This window comes from Hemibagrus wyckioides, linkage group LG09 (genome assembly GCF_019097595.1).
Source record: "Hemibagrus wyckioides isolate EC202008001 linkage group LG09, SWU_Hwy_1.0, whole genome shotgun sequence".
Lineage (NCBI taxonomy): Eukaryota > Metazoa > Chordata > Actinopteri > Siluriformes > Bagridae > Hemibagrus > Hemibagrus wyckioides.
The window spans coordinates 6,027,986-6,042,145 of record NC_080718.1 but is presented as its reverse complement, the minus strand read 5'-3'; the positions used below and the strand labels follow the sequence as shown (position 1 = coordinate 6,042,145).

The window sequence follows — 14,160 nt, the reverse complement described above, 5'->3', positions numbered from 1 at the left end:
TACTGGAAAACTCTGTCTTGGGGAAATGAAATGAACCGTCTGGGAGCCGAATCGTAATGGTGTGCCGAGCCAAATGTTCTGAGTAAATGATTCTGATTGATTCTGTGACAATAGGAAAAATACATAACAAAATGCATAAAAAACAATATTGACAAAATATTGTATGTTTCACATATTTGTACAGGAAAAATACAGTGTTTTATTCTATAAACAAAACAGAGAGAGTACAGTAGAGTATAGTAGTACGGTGCCTTGGACGTAGCCAATAAAGACGCAGCTTTGTTGTCATGGTAACACTTCCTACGTCATAGCGTTTAAGACCAAGAGGTGAAGGTTGCCATGTTGTTCCGGATAGTTCCCCTAATTTTTTTCAATAAATTTAAAACAACGCTTCAATGACGTGGATGAAAACGTTTAGCATTTTATTTATTTGCTTATTTGTTTGTTTGCTTGAATTTTTTAATTGCACATTTGTTTGGCTTTGTTGTTTTTTATGAAATGCTTTTCTTGAAAACCGAAAATATTTTATTTTATATATTTTTAACACAATCAAACTCAGTAGATGTCTGACGTTACCCATCTTTATCTAACCTCACATTTACAGTCAATATGTTTCATTTATTAAGAAACCCAACAATATTATAATGAAAATATGATTCATTCTGAAGTTGCGTGCTGGATGATGTTCACTCATAAACACTCCAGAGAAATGAATCTGTTCAGAAATTGCTTAGCCAAGTTACAAGGTCCTTAAATGAATTAAATTAGCAGTTCATATACATGCAGAGTAAGTAAAATATGCAGTTTATATTATTAAAAATATGAACATTTACAGTATTTATCATACATCTGTAATTAATAGATTCTGTACACTGGACACTAGTAATTAGAGAGTAACAGTAGAAGTAGTAAATCAGTTGCATGGAGGGGTTTTTAGTTGAGTCGTTCTCCAACCTGGCAACCCTGAGCAGAGTCGGAGGAGGGGAGCTGCACAATGTCCATCTCAACATGCACAAATAAGAGCGTGTTTCTGCTGCTGCTTCTTTATCAGAGCAAAGAGAAAAGATGAGGCTGCAGAAGGAGACGTTCTGTTTGAGAAGACCTCGTCCATCATCAGAGGTTCCTCAGGGGTGGATGTGTGGCCCGAGGACGGTTTTAAATCATATTTTTTAATCCAGTGTCTCCTTTCTCAGGCTGAAGCTCAGCACATTATTGTGAAAGGGATGAGTCCTCTCCGGCCGTGTGGCTGCTCCTCGATCGTCTCCAATGGATGTGAGCATCAGCACCATGACCACAGCGGTGGACAACATCTCGGCTCTGATCTGGGAAACGGGGACGAGTTCTCTGGCTCCTCAGATCACAGCTGTAAACGGCACATCTGGAGCGACACCGCTGGAGGTCTCGGAGGGAAGCTCGGTGCTGCGGGGCATAGCCGTGGCCGCTCAGGCTCTCCTCCTCCTGGCCATCTTTCTGCTTTCCAGCTTGGGAAACTCCGCCGTGGTGATCGTGATCATCAAACACCGGCAGCTCAGGACAGTCACCAACGCGTTCATCATGTCCCTCTCGCTGTCCGACTTCTTGACGGCCGTGCTCTGCCTGCCTTTCTCCTTCATCATGCTGTTCAGTAAAGACGGCTCGTGGATGTTTGGCGAGCGTTTCTGCGTAGCCAATGGGTTCTTCAACACCTGCTTCGGAATTATCTCCACACTCACCATGACGCTCATCTCCTTTGATCGCTACTACGCCATCGTCAGGCAACCGCAGGAGAAGATCGGGAGGAAGAAGGCCATCCAGCTGCTGGTGGCCGTCTGGCTGTCAGCGGTGATCTTCTCCTTGCCGTGGTATCTCCTTGTACGGACGTCGGAACACCTTGTGGTACACAAGCGTGGATTTTACCACTGCATGTACGTTTTCCACTCGGGGACGTCTCGCATGGGCACGGTGTACAGTGTCTCCCTAATCGTCGTGTGCTACCTCCTTCCGTTTGCACTTATGTGCTTCTGCCACTACAACATCTGCAAAACTGTGCGTCTCTCCGAGATCCGGGTGCGACCCGTCACCACATACGCACACCTGCTCCGCTTCTACAGCGAGATGAGGACAGCTACGACCGTGCTCATCATGATTGTCTTCATCATCTTCTGCTGGGGGCCGTACTGCCTCATGGGGATCATCACTGCCATCGGAAACTTCGCCTTCAATCCGGCCATGGACGCCGTGGCTGTGTGTATGGCGTGGGCCAACGGTGCCATCAACCCACTCATTTATGCCATGAGGAACCCCAACATCTCCATGCTGCTGGGTCGCAGCCGTGAGGAAGGATACAGGACTAGAAACGTCGCTGCGTATCTGTCTGCGCAGACTCGGACGCGCAGACGAACGGCGTCACGCTCGCACGCAATACGAGAGCGCTACATTACAGGAACACGCGCTGGTGGAAATAGCAGGGTGTCGTCTTCAAGCCCGGCCAACGGTGGAGAAGTGGCCATGTGGGCGTGCAAGAACCCAGCCGTGTTCTTCTGCACAGACGCACATCTCGACACGGCCACCGAGCTCGGACACGAACCCAAACACCACACGGCAAACACCAGTCTCTGATCTGACGGTTTTCTCACTGACTCGTGGATCATGGTTTATAAACACGCATAAGTAGCTGGACTGGCGTTTTAAATGTCATTCACATCAATGTTTACGTAATTTTTGAAGTGCCAAACTCTACACCAGGGTGCGTGCAATCGCATCACAACACTGTGGACGAATCGAGACCTAACATTTTGGTCTATGCCATTTTAATATGGGGGAGACGTGGGACGGTCCTAACACTTCACTGTTTTTCTTTAAATATTCCTCTTCATTTAAAACTGCAGTCACCTGAAATTTGCAGTTGGTCGGATATGACACAAAAATCGCCAAAATTATTCACATTAAAAGAAGAAAAGAATCTATTAATGTGGTTAAAATAAAACTTTTTAAAAAATCTAATTTCTTTGACGAAAACTGGTGTGACTTAATGACTTAAATTAAATTCTTTGCTCAAAATCCACCATCGTTATTTACATCGCTATTCTACAGATCAGACCTCTCCGTGTTTCTGTGCTGAATAAAATTAAAGTTATGTGGCTTTGAAGGTGGAGAGAGAGAAATGAATTATTCATTTAAATTGAATCCAATCTAATATTTTTCTGCTCTGAATATATATCCAATCATCCTGCTTTTATATCTGATTATGAGATTATGGTACAACAACTGCAGCTGTGTTACAATAATGGCTTAAAACTGTCTCCTTCTTATTTTCTTCTGAAAAGGTGAAATTATCTGCATATAGAATAAGAACATTTCAAACCGGAATCATGTCTGTGTCTAGAAATGAGCTCCAAAAAATCTTATTTTTGTTTTACTGTAAAGATTTAATCATTTGCTCAGTTTGTGTCTAATACAATATGAACATGTAAGGCTGAGAATTGGGCGTGGCCATATCTGGTCATGTGATTGCACTTTAGGTGTTTAAACTGTTACACTATCACAATGTTACACGGTTTCATCACGTTACAATGTTACACCATCTCTGTGTTACACTATTAAAGTGTTACAGTGTTGTGGTTTTAGTGTTACGATGTTGCACAGTTTCAGTGTTACACTATTCCACTGTTGCACCACTGCAGTGTTACAGCGTTACATTGTTACACTATTCCAGTGTTACGTCATTAACACATCATGATGTTATGATTCTCTCCATCTCCCTTCCTCATGTGAAAAACAGAAAAGTTTCCTCATTGCACTAAGAAACAAAAGTCTAAACAAGAGCTGAATTCTTTGCGTATTCATAATTAACTGCGCTTCATTTGCTCTTTTTTTATTTTCAACACTTTATAAGACACTTTATTATTTACATTTAATATACAAATAGTATTTTTGTGCGCACAAGCATGTCCGCTGATCTACTCCAGATGAACACTGCTATTAACAACATCACGAGAAACTGTTTACACAATAAAGATGACTTTTGATCCAAGAAAGTATAAACTGTGTTTATTAATCTTCCATGCTCGTATTGAATCCCTCCAAAACTTCTGTCTGGTGTCAAAAATATACCACTGCTTTCTGCTGGAGCTATAAACACAGTAAAGGATAACAAACACCAAACCTAAATGACTTATTTTAAAAAAGATCTATAATGCCAAATCTGTACTTCCCAAAGATTTCTGTTAAAGTGCTGGATGTCTGTGTGACACTTTATTCAGAACAAAAACTCAGTTCCAGCTCAGCATCTGAGGGATATAAAGAGCGGCTCTCTGGCATTCCAGGGATCCGACGTCATGACACGAATCAGATGAGCTCATGGATTTGGTTCATTTATTTCATTTTAATCCATTTCATACCAAAAACTGGTTTAAATAAAAAGGACACCCGCACACTGGAGGGAATAAAAGCATTCAACAGAATTAACAACACAATCCTAAATCATAAAATCAGAACACAAAGATGGATTATTAATAAATTACTTACAATTGTACAGATATGAACATACAGAGAGATTACAGTGATATACACGCAATATACAAGCCACGTGGGTTCACCTTCAGAGTAGAGTTATCCACACACACGCACAGAGTTTATTAGTAAGCTGTTTCCTTTCAGTTTTATGGTTTTCTCTCATTATTATGGCAATTTCTTTTTATTGCAAAATGTTGCTTCTGAAGACACAAAATTTTAGCCAGTTTTTAGCAGGATATTAGTTAAAGGAATCTGGCCACTTCCTCTGAACCTCAGAATGAACTCGGTTGGTGGCTATAAGCATTCACGTTAGCGTCATGGCTCCTGTGCTAACAGGTGTGATGAAGTAGAATAACTGTTTCTAATTAGAAGTTGGTTGTATTGATATATCGACACATCCTAAAGTGTTTTCTTCCCTTTATATCACAGCGATTTGGCAATTTTCAAGTAAACATATACTTTTTACCTGTATATACAGCACATTTAATGCTGGGAAACATCATAAAACCTCATTATTTCCTCACCAGCCTTTATTACAGTCTTTATTTCATAACAACACTTTAAAAAATCTGTTATTAGGCTTAAATAATGAGAAAGAAAGGTTTCACTGTTGCTGCTGAAATATTCATTAGTGAGAAAAGCCTTCATTTGTAAATGAAAACAATTTAAACACATGCTTTGTCTTCGTGAAGTGTGTGTTAATCAGCTGATTGAGCTGGATCAGGTGTGTCAGTCAGAGCAGGAAACACACCGACACCGAACTCGCTGGAGCTGGAAGAAGCAGGGGTTTGGGTCGCCATTTTGTGCCTGTTAACAATCACTAATAAACTCAAAGCGCACCAAAACTGAGAGATAAAACATTTTGTCACATATATAAACCGAGTCAGTCCGCATTTCCAAATGAGATTTGAGTTCGTGTGCTTTTTGTTACCTCAGATAAAAAAAATATATTAATTAAGTTCAAGATAATATAAGGGTGTAATACGTAAACTTCACCACCAGATGGTGGTGTTAGCGCATTTTCCATCCCGAATACAGCGCCATACTACAAAAACTATTCTTATAAGATAAAGCTAGTTCTAACATTGCTAGAACAGTTCGTTTTAGCAAAAGGTTACTTTATCGTTCATATGGCACATTATTAGCATGTTTTTCCTCCAAAACACACACTGCACCATACATTAGTTTTAACACTGAAAATCCAGTTGCACTGCTATGTTATGTCCTCACAGATTCTTTTCTGTTTACGATTATTTCTCGTGAATGGCTAATCAGCCGCTCAGCTAGCAGGCTACAATAGTGCAAAGTTTACAGTCTTTTTTATGTCTATTGCCATGAATGAATGAATTCTTAGCATTAGTGCTAATTTTCCTCAGAGATTGAGTTTGGTGACCGGTCTCTCTCGGCTCGACTCAAGGTTCTGAGTGTTTGCTCGTTTGCGGTTGCGTTTCATTTTGTTCAGATCTTTGTCGAACACCTCTCCGGAGCGGAGGGCGGAGACGAGGTCGTCGAACTCGCCGTCCTCCTCGCAGTTCTCCCTTGCTTTACGGGCTTTCCGCTCCCTTTCCCGCTGCTCCTTCAACTGAGAAACAGAGAAAGAGAGAGAACAAGAAAGAGATCAGGATTATAAAGTCACATTCAATTGCTTCACCCCTCACCCCTATTGTTAGCCAACTGGCTAAGCTAAATCAAAACCAAAGCATGTGAGCAGAAACAGCAGGGCAGACAATATTCAGAGGAACGTATCTAAAAGCCATTAGGAGTCACCAGATGATTCTGTACTCTACTACTAGGTGGTGAGAGTGTTATACCTGAGCCTCCCTCTGAGCCCTGCGCTCCTCCTCCTCCTTGCGTTTGCGCATGTTCTCGTTGTCCTGTTTGGCTTCAGCGAACGCCTGCAGGAACTGATCGAAAATCCCGAAGAAATCATCAGGCTGCATGGAGCTGGGTTCCTCGCCGAAGATCTTCACCGCCTTCTGGAACTGAAAAAGAGGAGAATAGTGACCTCACATTAAACGTATAGAAAAATAAAGCTTGTAAAGAGGTAGCACAGATGACTCTGGATCGTGTTTGTAGCTAGTATGTTTAGGTGGCACTGCTAATCTGCTAATCTCTAATAAAAAGCCTGGCGTGTAGATGAAACAACCAGTTTGCACTGGTGTTTGATTAATTTGATTTGTTTGATTAGTGTGTCATGGAGTTTTACTGTGTTTAACTGGTCAGGAGATGATGTTGAGAAGCAGAGATACAAGATGCTTCTGGTCAAGGTACACTGCTAGTACAGTTAGCATGCCCTGCTAATCTGCTAACAAATCGAATACTAGCATAGGGTCCACAACAACTTTGGCACTTTTTTGTGTAGAAGATATTTTAAACATGTTTTAAACAAAAGGAAACTGTATGTACATTTTGGTAGATGAATAAAGACCAACAAGAATTTTTTTCCCTTGCGTGAATAATTTGTCTTCACCTCCATTAAAAAACACATCAGTTCTTTTCTCTTCTTTCTTTTTCTCTTTTTTCTCTTCTCCTTTCTGACACCCGCTAAAAACCCCATAATTCCAAATCTGCACACAAATCTGTTCCATGTGGCTCCTCAAGCTGAGAAAAGTCTGCTTTGAAATGGATGTGTGTGTGTGTGTGTGTGAGTGACCCGGTTAATGTGTGTGTGTGTGTTTTCAGCATTCTAGGAGGAACCCAATAAAACAGCGTGTGAGCTTTGAGTTCTGATTTACGTTTGATTTACTACACAATGGATTTCAGAGGCTTTAACTTCTCCTTGAAAGCAGCGCGGTTATGAAGAACCGTCTCAAGTTCCACACGCGAGAGCCGTGAGAAAAACTCGCATGTCACTCGCAATTACACGCAACGTCTTCAAATCCTCATAACAGTGACTAATAACAGACAGACAAAGGATTCTCACACATACACACACACACACATCTCACTGAACATTCTCAGGGAAAAAGGTCAGATCTAAACCCATACTCTCTCATGCATTTTTCTTCCATCCCTAATCAGTTCATCATCCACTTATCACTTCATTTATCCATCTTTCTATCCATCAATATATCCATCCATCCATCACCCTGTGTGGCTAACAGTCTCCCATCCATTCACCCGTACACCTATCCATTCATCCATCCATCCACCCATCCATCACCCTGTGCATCCAACAGTCTCCCATCTATCCACACATTTAACCATCCATAATTCAGTTTAATAATCCATCACTCATCCATCCTCTCAGTCATCTAACTGTATCTCATCTTTCATTTTGCATCAATCGTTTATACATCATTCCACCACTATGAATCCATCTCTCATTCACCCACACACATCTAATAATCCCCCCATCCCTCTCTTCATCACCCCATCAGCTCAGTAGTGAGTTTTACCATCTCTTTTGCTTCTTGTAGTGAATCTTCCACCTCGGAGAAGCTGAATCCTGCTACCGTGCTGAACTGACTGACCACAGACACGAACTTATCCCCAGAGTCCAGGGGACGACTCTTCTGGTACTCCAGCTCCTACACACACACACACACACACACACACACACACGCTTTAGCTATTTGCTGTAGTAAATCAGAATGATGTCACCTGGTGGTTTATGTTGAATTTTTACTTTGTGTGTTTCTGTGATTCACCAGTTTTGCTCATAAAAAAACATGATTTTATCTCAGAAATATTTATTTAAATAATTTAATGAAAACTTTTTTTATACATCTGTCTCTTGGTGTGTTACTCACCGCCTCCACACTCTTCAGGCCGCTGCGCAGGTTGTTAATGTCTTTCTCCAGTTCTGTCATGCTAAAGGAGTAAAACACAGGGAACATCATAATGTGTGTGTGTGTGTGTGTGTGTGTGTCAGTGTGTCTAAGCACCTACTTGACTTTAGCAGCCTCTGGGACTTTCGGCAGGTCCTTATTGAACAGCGCCACCTTGGGATATTTCTGTTCCAGAATCATGATGAGATAATGCAGCAGAGTGATGTTCCTACACACACACACACACACACAGATCAGAGCTGAACAGGGAGGATGCTGAAGGAGAGATGTCAGAGTGTTTTTGTTTGCTCTCCTCCTCACTTGTCGACGCTGGACTTGGTGTCAGCGATCTTGTTGAGTGAGGACACTCTGAAGCCGTACGCATTTCCCCTTTGACCTTTGTTCATGTAGTTCCCGAATGCCAGGATGACCTCCAGGAGCTGGCGCAGGTTTTGGCTCTTTAGCACTTCAGTGGACGCCTGATGGAGAGCTGAAAAACAAAAACACAACTCTCTCACATGCGAGCTTTTACTTCAGCATCCAAGCGAATTTGATAAAGTTTTAATAAATATTCTGATAATCTAATAATCTAGGTTGTAACCTTTACATGGTATTTTCATCAGTACTCAACACTTTATAATAACACTGAAGTTACAGATAAATGAATTAATTAGTAAAAGTAAATGGTGGCAATTTTAATAATGAATAATTAAAATATCAGTAAGCTGTAATTCTCCTGTTCTTTCCTTTCCTGCAGAGACACACCTTCTATTTTTGGCTTGATGTCTGCGACTCTTTCAGCAAACTTCTTCTTAAAGTAGAGCGACTGCAGTCTTTGCTGATAGTGATTAATCCTGCGGGATCGGACAGAGATCACAAAAACACACACCTCCTCACAATAATGAACATTCACTAGGAACGTAATGAGCTCTAATACTCTAGCAGTCTGTAGTTATAAGACTCGGCTTGTCTCTGTCTCTTTACTGAGAGATTTATACCAGAATTAAACAAGAATGCTGCAGGGTTTGGGTTCTCCATATTAAAGGATATAGTTGTTGTTATGGTGAAGATTTCTGTAAGGAAAGGGTTTAATGCACATTCAGGGAAGAAGCAGTGTCTAGTGTCAGCACTGAGGATTGTGGCATGCTGCAGGATTGGGCGTGTACCGGCTCATGTCGTAGAGGAAGCGGTCAGCTTTGGCCATCCTGTCCAGCTCGTGTTTGTGTTCCTCCAGAAGGTCGATGTCGCTCTTCTCTGGGACGAACTTCAGCAACTGAGCAACCACACACACACAAACAAACACACACACACAAACACACACACACACACAAACAAACACACACACACACACAAACACACACACACACAAACACACACACACAAACACACACACACAAACAAACACACACACACAAACACACACACACACACACAAACACACACACACACACACAAACACACACACACACACACACACAAACAAACACACACACACAAACACACACACACACACAAACAAACACACACACACACACACACAAACACACACACACAAACACAAACACACACACACAAACACACACACACACACACAAACACACACAAACACACACACACACACACACACACACAAACACACACACACAAACACACACACAAACAAACACACACACAAACACACACACACAAACACACACACACACACACACACAAACACACACACACACACACGAATCCTCCTTTAAACTTTAAACGTGTTATGCTCAGATATGTGAATAAAAACCGCCTTTAACAGCAGATCAGCATCAGTTGATGTTCTTCACCTGTTCCAGCATGTCTTTGGGAAGGTCCTCCTGCTCGTCCATGGTCATTATGGCCTTCTTTATCTCATCGTTGGACAACTTTAACCTGTGTACAATTTTTTTTATTTGTAAAGATGTATATATGTGGTATAAATATAACATAAAATAACAAATATTATAATCAACAGACTACTGTATTACACATTTTAAATATATTAATATAATAATACAATTATGAATTATTGAATAAGTAATTCAATAATAATAATAATAATAATAATAATAATAATAACAAAATATTACGGTTATGATTATTATTATGATTATTATAATTATACAGCGTGTATAATACCTTTAAATCTTTGTTATCTTGATCAGACTTTATTTCAGTTTGTAAAACTAGTGTGTGAACAGTAAGGTGTTGAGGTCAGACTGACCGTGACAGCAGGATGTTGCAGTTTTGTGCTCGGCGTCCATCGATGACCGACAGCTCCTTCACTTTCTTTACAGTTGCGTCATCATCAGATTCTTTCTGCAGAGACATGTGGATGCGGGTCAAGTAAATGTGTTACTTGTAATGTCAAGGATTTGTAGAAAAAAACTGACTGTGGCACCAAAAAACTCCTGAGGCACAATAAGAGTCAGCTTTAGTGTCAGGATCAGAGTCAGAAATTCGTCAGTGTTGTGTACACACACTTCTTTCGGGCTTGCTATAGCTACAGAGGTTACACCTATCAGCTCTAAGAATCTGACTACACCAGAGGTCTGTGAGTCTGTGGGTTTGTGGATCTGTGGGTTTGTGAGTTTCTGGGTCTGTAATCTGTGGGTCTGTGAGTCTGTGAAACTGTGGGCCTGTGAGTCTGTGGGTTTGTGGCTCTGTACATCTGTGGATCTATGAGTTTGTGGTTACATAAATCTGTGGGTTTGTGGGTCTGTAAGTCAGTGGGTCTGTGATTCAGTGGGTCCATGGGTCTGTGAGTTTGTGGGTCTGTGAATCTGTGGGTCTATGAGTCTGTGGGTCTGTAAGTCTGTGGGTCTATGAGTCTGTAAGTCTGTGGGTCTATGAGTCTGTGGGTCTGTAAGTCTGTGGGTCTATGAGTCTGTAAGTCTATGGGTCTGTGAGTTTGTGGGTCTGTAAGTCTTTGGTTCTGTGAGTCTGTGGGTCTGTGAGTCTGTGGGTCTGTAAGTCTGTGTGTCTGTGAGTCTGTGGGTCTATGAGTCTGTAAGTCTATGGGTCTGTGAGTTTGTGGGTCTGTAAGTCTGTGAGTCTGTGGGTCCACTGGTCTGTGAATCTGTGGGTCTGTGAGTTTCTGGGTCTGTGATTCTGTGGGTCTGTAATTTGTGGGTCTGTGAGTCTGTGGGTCTGTGAGTCTGGGGGTCCATGGGTCTGTGAGTTTGTGGGTCTGTGAGTCTGGGGGTCCATGGGTCTGTGAGTTTGTGGGTCTGTGAATCTGTGGGTCTATGAGTCTGTGGGTCTATGAGTCTGTAAGTCTGTGGGTCTATGAGTCTGTGAGTCTGTGGGTCTATGAGTCTGTAAGTCTGTGGGTCTATGAGTCTGTAAGTTTGTGGGTCTATGAATCTGTGGGTCTGTAAGTCTGTGGGTCTGTGAGTCTGTGGGTCTATGAGTCTGTAAGTCTGTGGGTCTATGAGTCTGTAAGTCTGTGGGTCTATGAGTCTGTGGGTCTATGAGTCTGTAAGTCTGTAAGTCTGTGGGTCTATGAGTCTGTGGGTCTGTAAGTCTGTGGGTCTATGAGTCTGTAAGTCTGTGGGTCTATGAGTCTGTAAGTCTGTGGGTCTATGAGTCTGTAAGTTTGTGGGTCTATGAATCTGTGGGTCTGTAAGTCTGTGGGTCTGTGAGTCTGTGGGTCTATGAGTCTGTAAGTCTGTGGGTCTATGAGTCTGTAAGTCTGTGGGTCTATGAGTCTGTGGGTCTATGAGTCTGTAAGTCTGTAAGTCTGTGGGTCTATGGGTCTATGAGTCTGTGGGTCTGTAAGTCTGTGGGTCTATGAGTCTGTAAGTCTATGGGTCTGTGAGTTTGTGGGTCTGTAAGTCTGTGGGTCTATGAGTCTGTGGGTCTGTGAGTCTGTGGGTCTATGAGTCTGTAAGTCTGTGGGTCTATGAGTCTGTAAGTTTGTGGGTCTATGAATCTGTGGGTCTGTAAGTCTGTGAGTCTGTGGGTCTATAAGTCTGTGGGTCTATGAGTCTGTAAGTCTGTGGGTCTATGAGTCTGTAAGTCTGTGGGTCTATGAGTCTGTGGGTCTGTAAGTCTGTGGGTCTATGAGTCTGTAAGTCTATGGGTCTGTGAGTTTGTGGGTCTGTAAGTCTGTGGTTCTGTGAGTCTGTGGGTCCACTGGTCTGTGAATCTGTGGGTCTGTGAGTTTGTGGGTCTGTAAGTATGTGAGTCTGGGGGTCTGTGGGTCTGTGAGTTTCTGGGTCTGTGATTCTGTGGGTCTGTAATTTGTGGCTCTGTACGTCTGTGGGTCTGTGAGTTTGTGGGTACATAAATCTGTGGGATTGTGGGTCTGTAAGTCTGTGGATCTGTGAGTCAGTGGGTTTGTGGGTCTGTGGGTCTCTGGGTCTATGAGTCTGTGAGTCTGTGGGTATTGAAGGTGTGTGTGAGGTGAAAGAGAAAATACCAAAATAAAATATTTAAATGACAAATTCTGTCCTTAAACTCAGGATCTGTCCTTTAAATATTTTACAATTAAATGTCTTTTTTTCCTGAATAAAAACGAGCTGATCAACATTTACACAGGTTTTACAAACCCTCTGTGGAAGCCCCGCCCCCTTTCCTCCATCCTGCACTAGCAATGTTTAGATTTCTGTTTAATAGCATAAATGTATGAGTCGCTTATCTAACATTACACATGTAGATCGTTCACAGTTATGTAAATATATTTATTAAGAAGAATGCAGAAAACTTTCATCTGAAAATTTCACTGAAACTTTTGGTTTTCTTCCAAATATTTTGGTGGCCTCTCTAATGAAAAGAGACAAGCAGCTGAAAGAAAAGATCAGTCTCCAGATTCTCAAACATGTTTAAAGGATAAACTCTGAATCTGAACTACATGATGGTGTGCGACCACAAAAAAAATGTTTTTTTCTGTTTAAATGGGGTCCATATTGTTTAATATTCATACTGAAATATTAAATTCTCTCGTGATGTGCTGGAACAGATTTCAGCTTGCTTCATATTTTATCATAAACAACAAACCGAAAGGAAAGTGAATGCTGAACATATGTATCTTAACATTCATCATTAGAACACTATTCTATTATTATTTTGTGTATTAGACTAATAAAGTAACTAATTACTGATTAAAAATTTGGGATCAAATCAGTATAAAAGCTCCAAATGACAGCAAGATGAAAATGAATAATATTATTATTAATCATTAATATTAGTTTTTTTCTCCACTTTTAATGTCTGCTCTCCAGTAACAGATATATACGTGTGTGTGTGTAATAAATCTTAAACACACCAGCTGCCTTGTATTGCCTCGACAATAAAAACTCCCACATTGTGAAAAAAAGACGAAATGACACACACTCTATAAACATGAGGCCATACATTCTACCACACACACACACACACACACACACACACACACACTATGGCACAAACTAAAGAACCCATGGCAGAACAAGCATCTGGGTAACATACTGACTGGAAGAAGGCGAGTGTTTCCCAGAGCAGAGTGGAGTTTTATTTTGATTGCATGCGTCTGCTGTTTGCTTGCTGAATAAATGAGATAATTGCTAACAGAAGTGTTAACGGGTTTGAGACGTTCATCAGCACAATATTTTCCGACCCAGATAGTTTTGACTGTTAAAGGATGACGTCACATACCTGCTGCCTCTGATAGGCTGAAAACATTCTCTCAATGTCCTCCAGGTCCAGAGTTTTATAAACTCGGAGGTCGTCCAGATCCGTCCACAGAGTTCCATCGAGCTTGTTCTACAGGACACAAACACAACAACATGTCCTGAGTGCTGGGGTTTAGAGAAAGGGGAATGTTTATAACAAAATCTGAGTCAGTGTCGGTGTCGATATCAGAGTCAGTGTTGATATCAGAGTCAGTGTTTATGTCAGA

At 41.5% G+C, this 14,160-nt stretch overlaps 2 protein-coding genes across 2 annotated transcripts in view; one reads left to right on the top strand and one right to left on the bottom strand.

Moving 5' to 3' along the window:
• The first annotated feature begins 983 nt into the window (after positions 1-983).
• LOC131358850 (G-protein coupled receptor 135) lies at positions 984-4,026 on the top strand. Its single transcript, XM_058398231.1, has one exon. The coding sequence runs from the start codon at positions 1,267-1,269 to the stop codon at positions 2,596-2,598; it is 1,332 nt and encodes a 443-aa protein (XP_058254214.1). The 5' UTR covers positions 984-1,266; the 3' UTR covers positions 2,599-4,026.
• Positions 4,027-4,049: 23 nt separating this feature from the next.
• daam1a (dishevelled associated activator of morphogenesis 1a) overlaps positions 4,050-14,160 on the bottom strand; it is a 29,146-nt gene continuing 19,035 nt past the window's right edge. The window contains exons 15-25 of the mRNA XM_058398197.1: positions 13,917-14,024; positions 10,504-10,598; positions 10,088-10,172; positions 9,431-9,537; positions 9,030-9,118; positions 8,586-8,754; positions 8,386-8,493; positions 8,247-8,307; positions 7,893-8,024; positions 6,306-6,476; positions 4,050-6,076 (exon numbers count right to left, since the gene is read on the bottom strand). Of these exons, the coding sequence (XP_058254180.1) occupies positions 5,867-6,076; positions 6,306-6,476; positions 7,893-8,024; positions 8,247-8,307; positions 8,386-8,493; positions 8,586-8,754; positions 9,030-9,118; positions 9,431-9,537; positions 10,088-10,172; positions 10,504-10,598; positions 13,917-14,024 (1,335 nt within the window). The 3' untranslated portion in view covers positions 4,050-5,866. The remainder of the gene's footprint in view (positions 6,077-6,305; positions 6,477-7,892; positions 8,025-8,246; positions 8,308-8,385; positions 8,494-8,585; positions 8,755-9,029; positions 9,119-9,430; positions 9,538-10,087; positions 10,173-10,503; positions 10,599-13,916; positions 14,025-14,160) is intronic.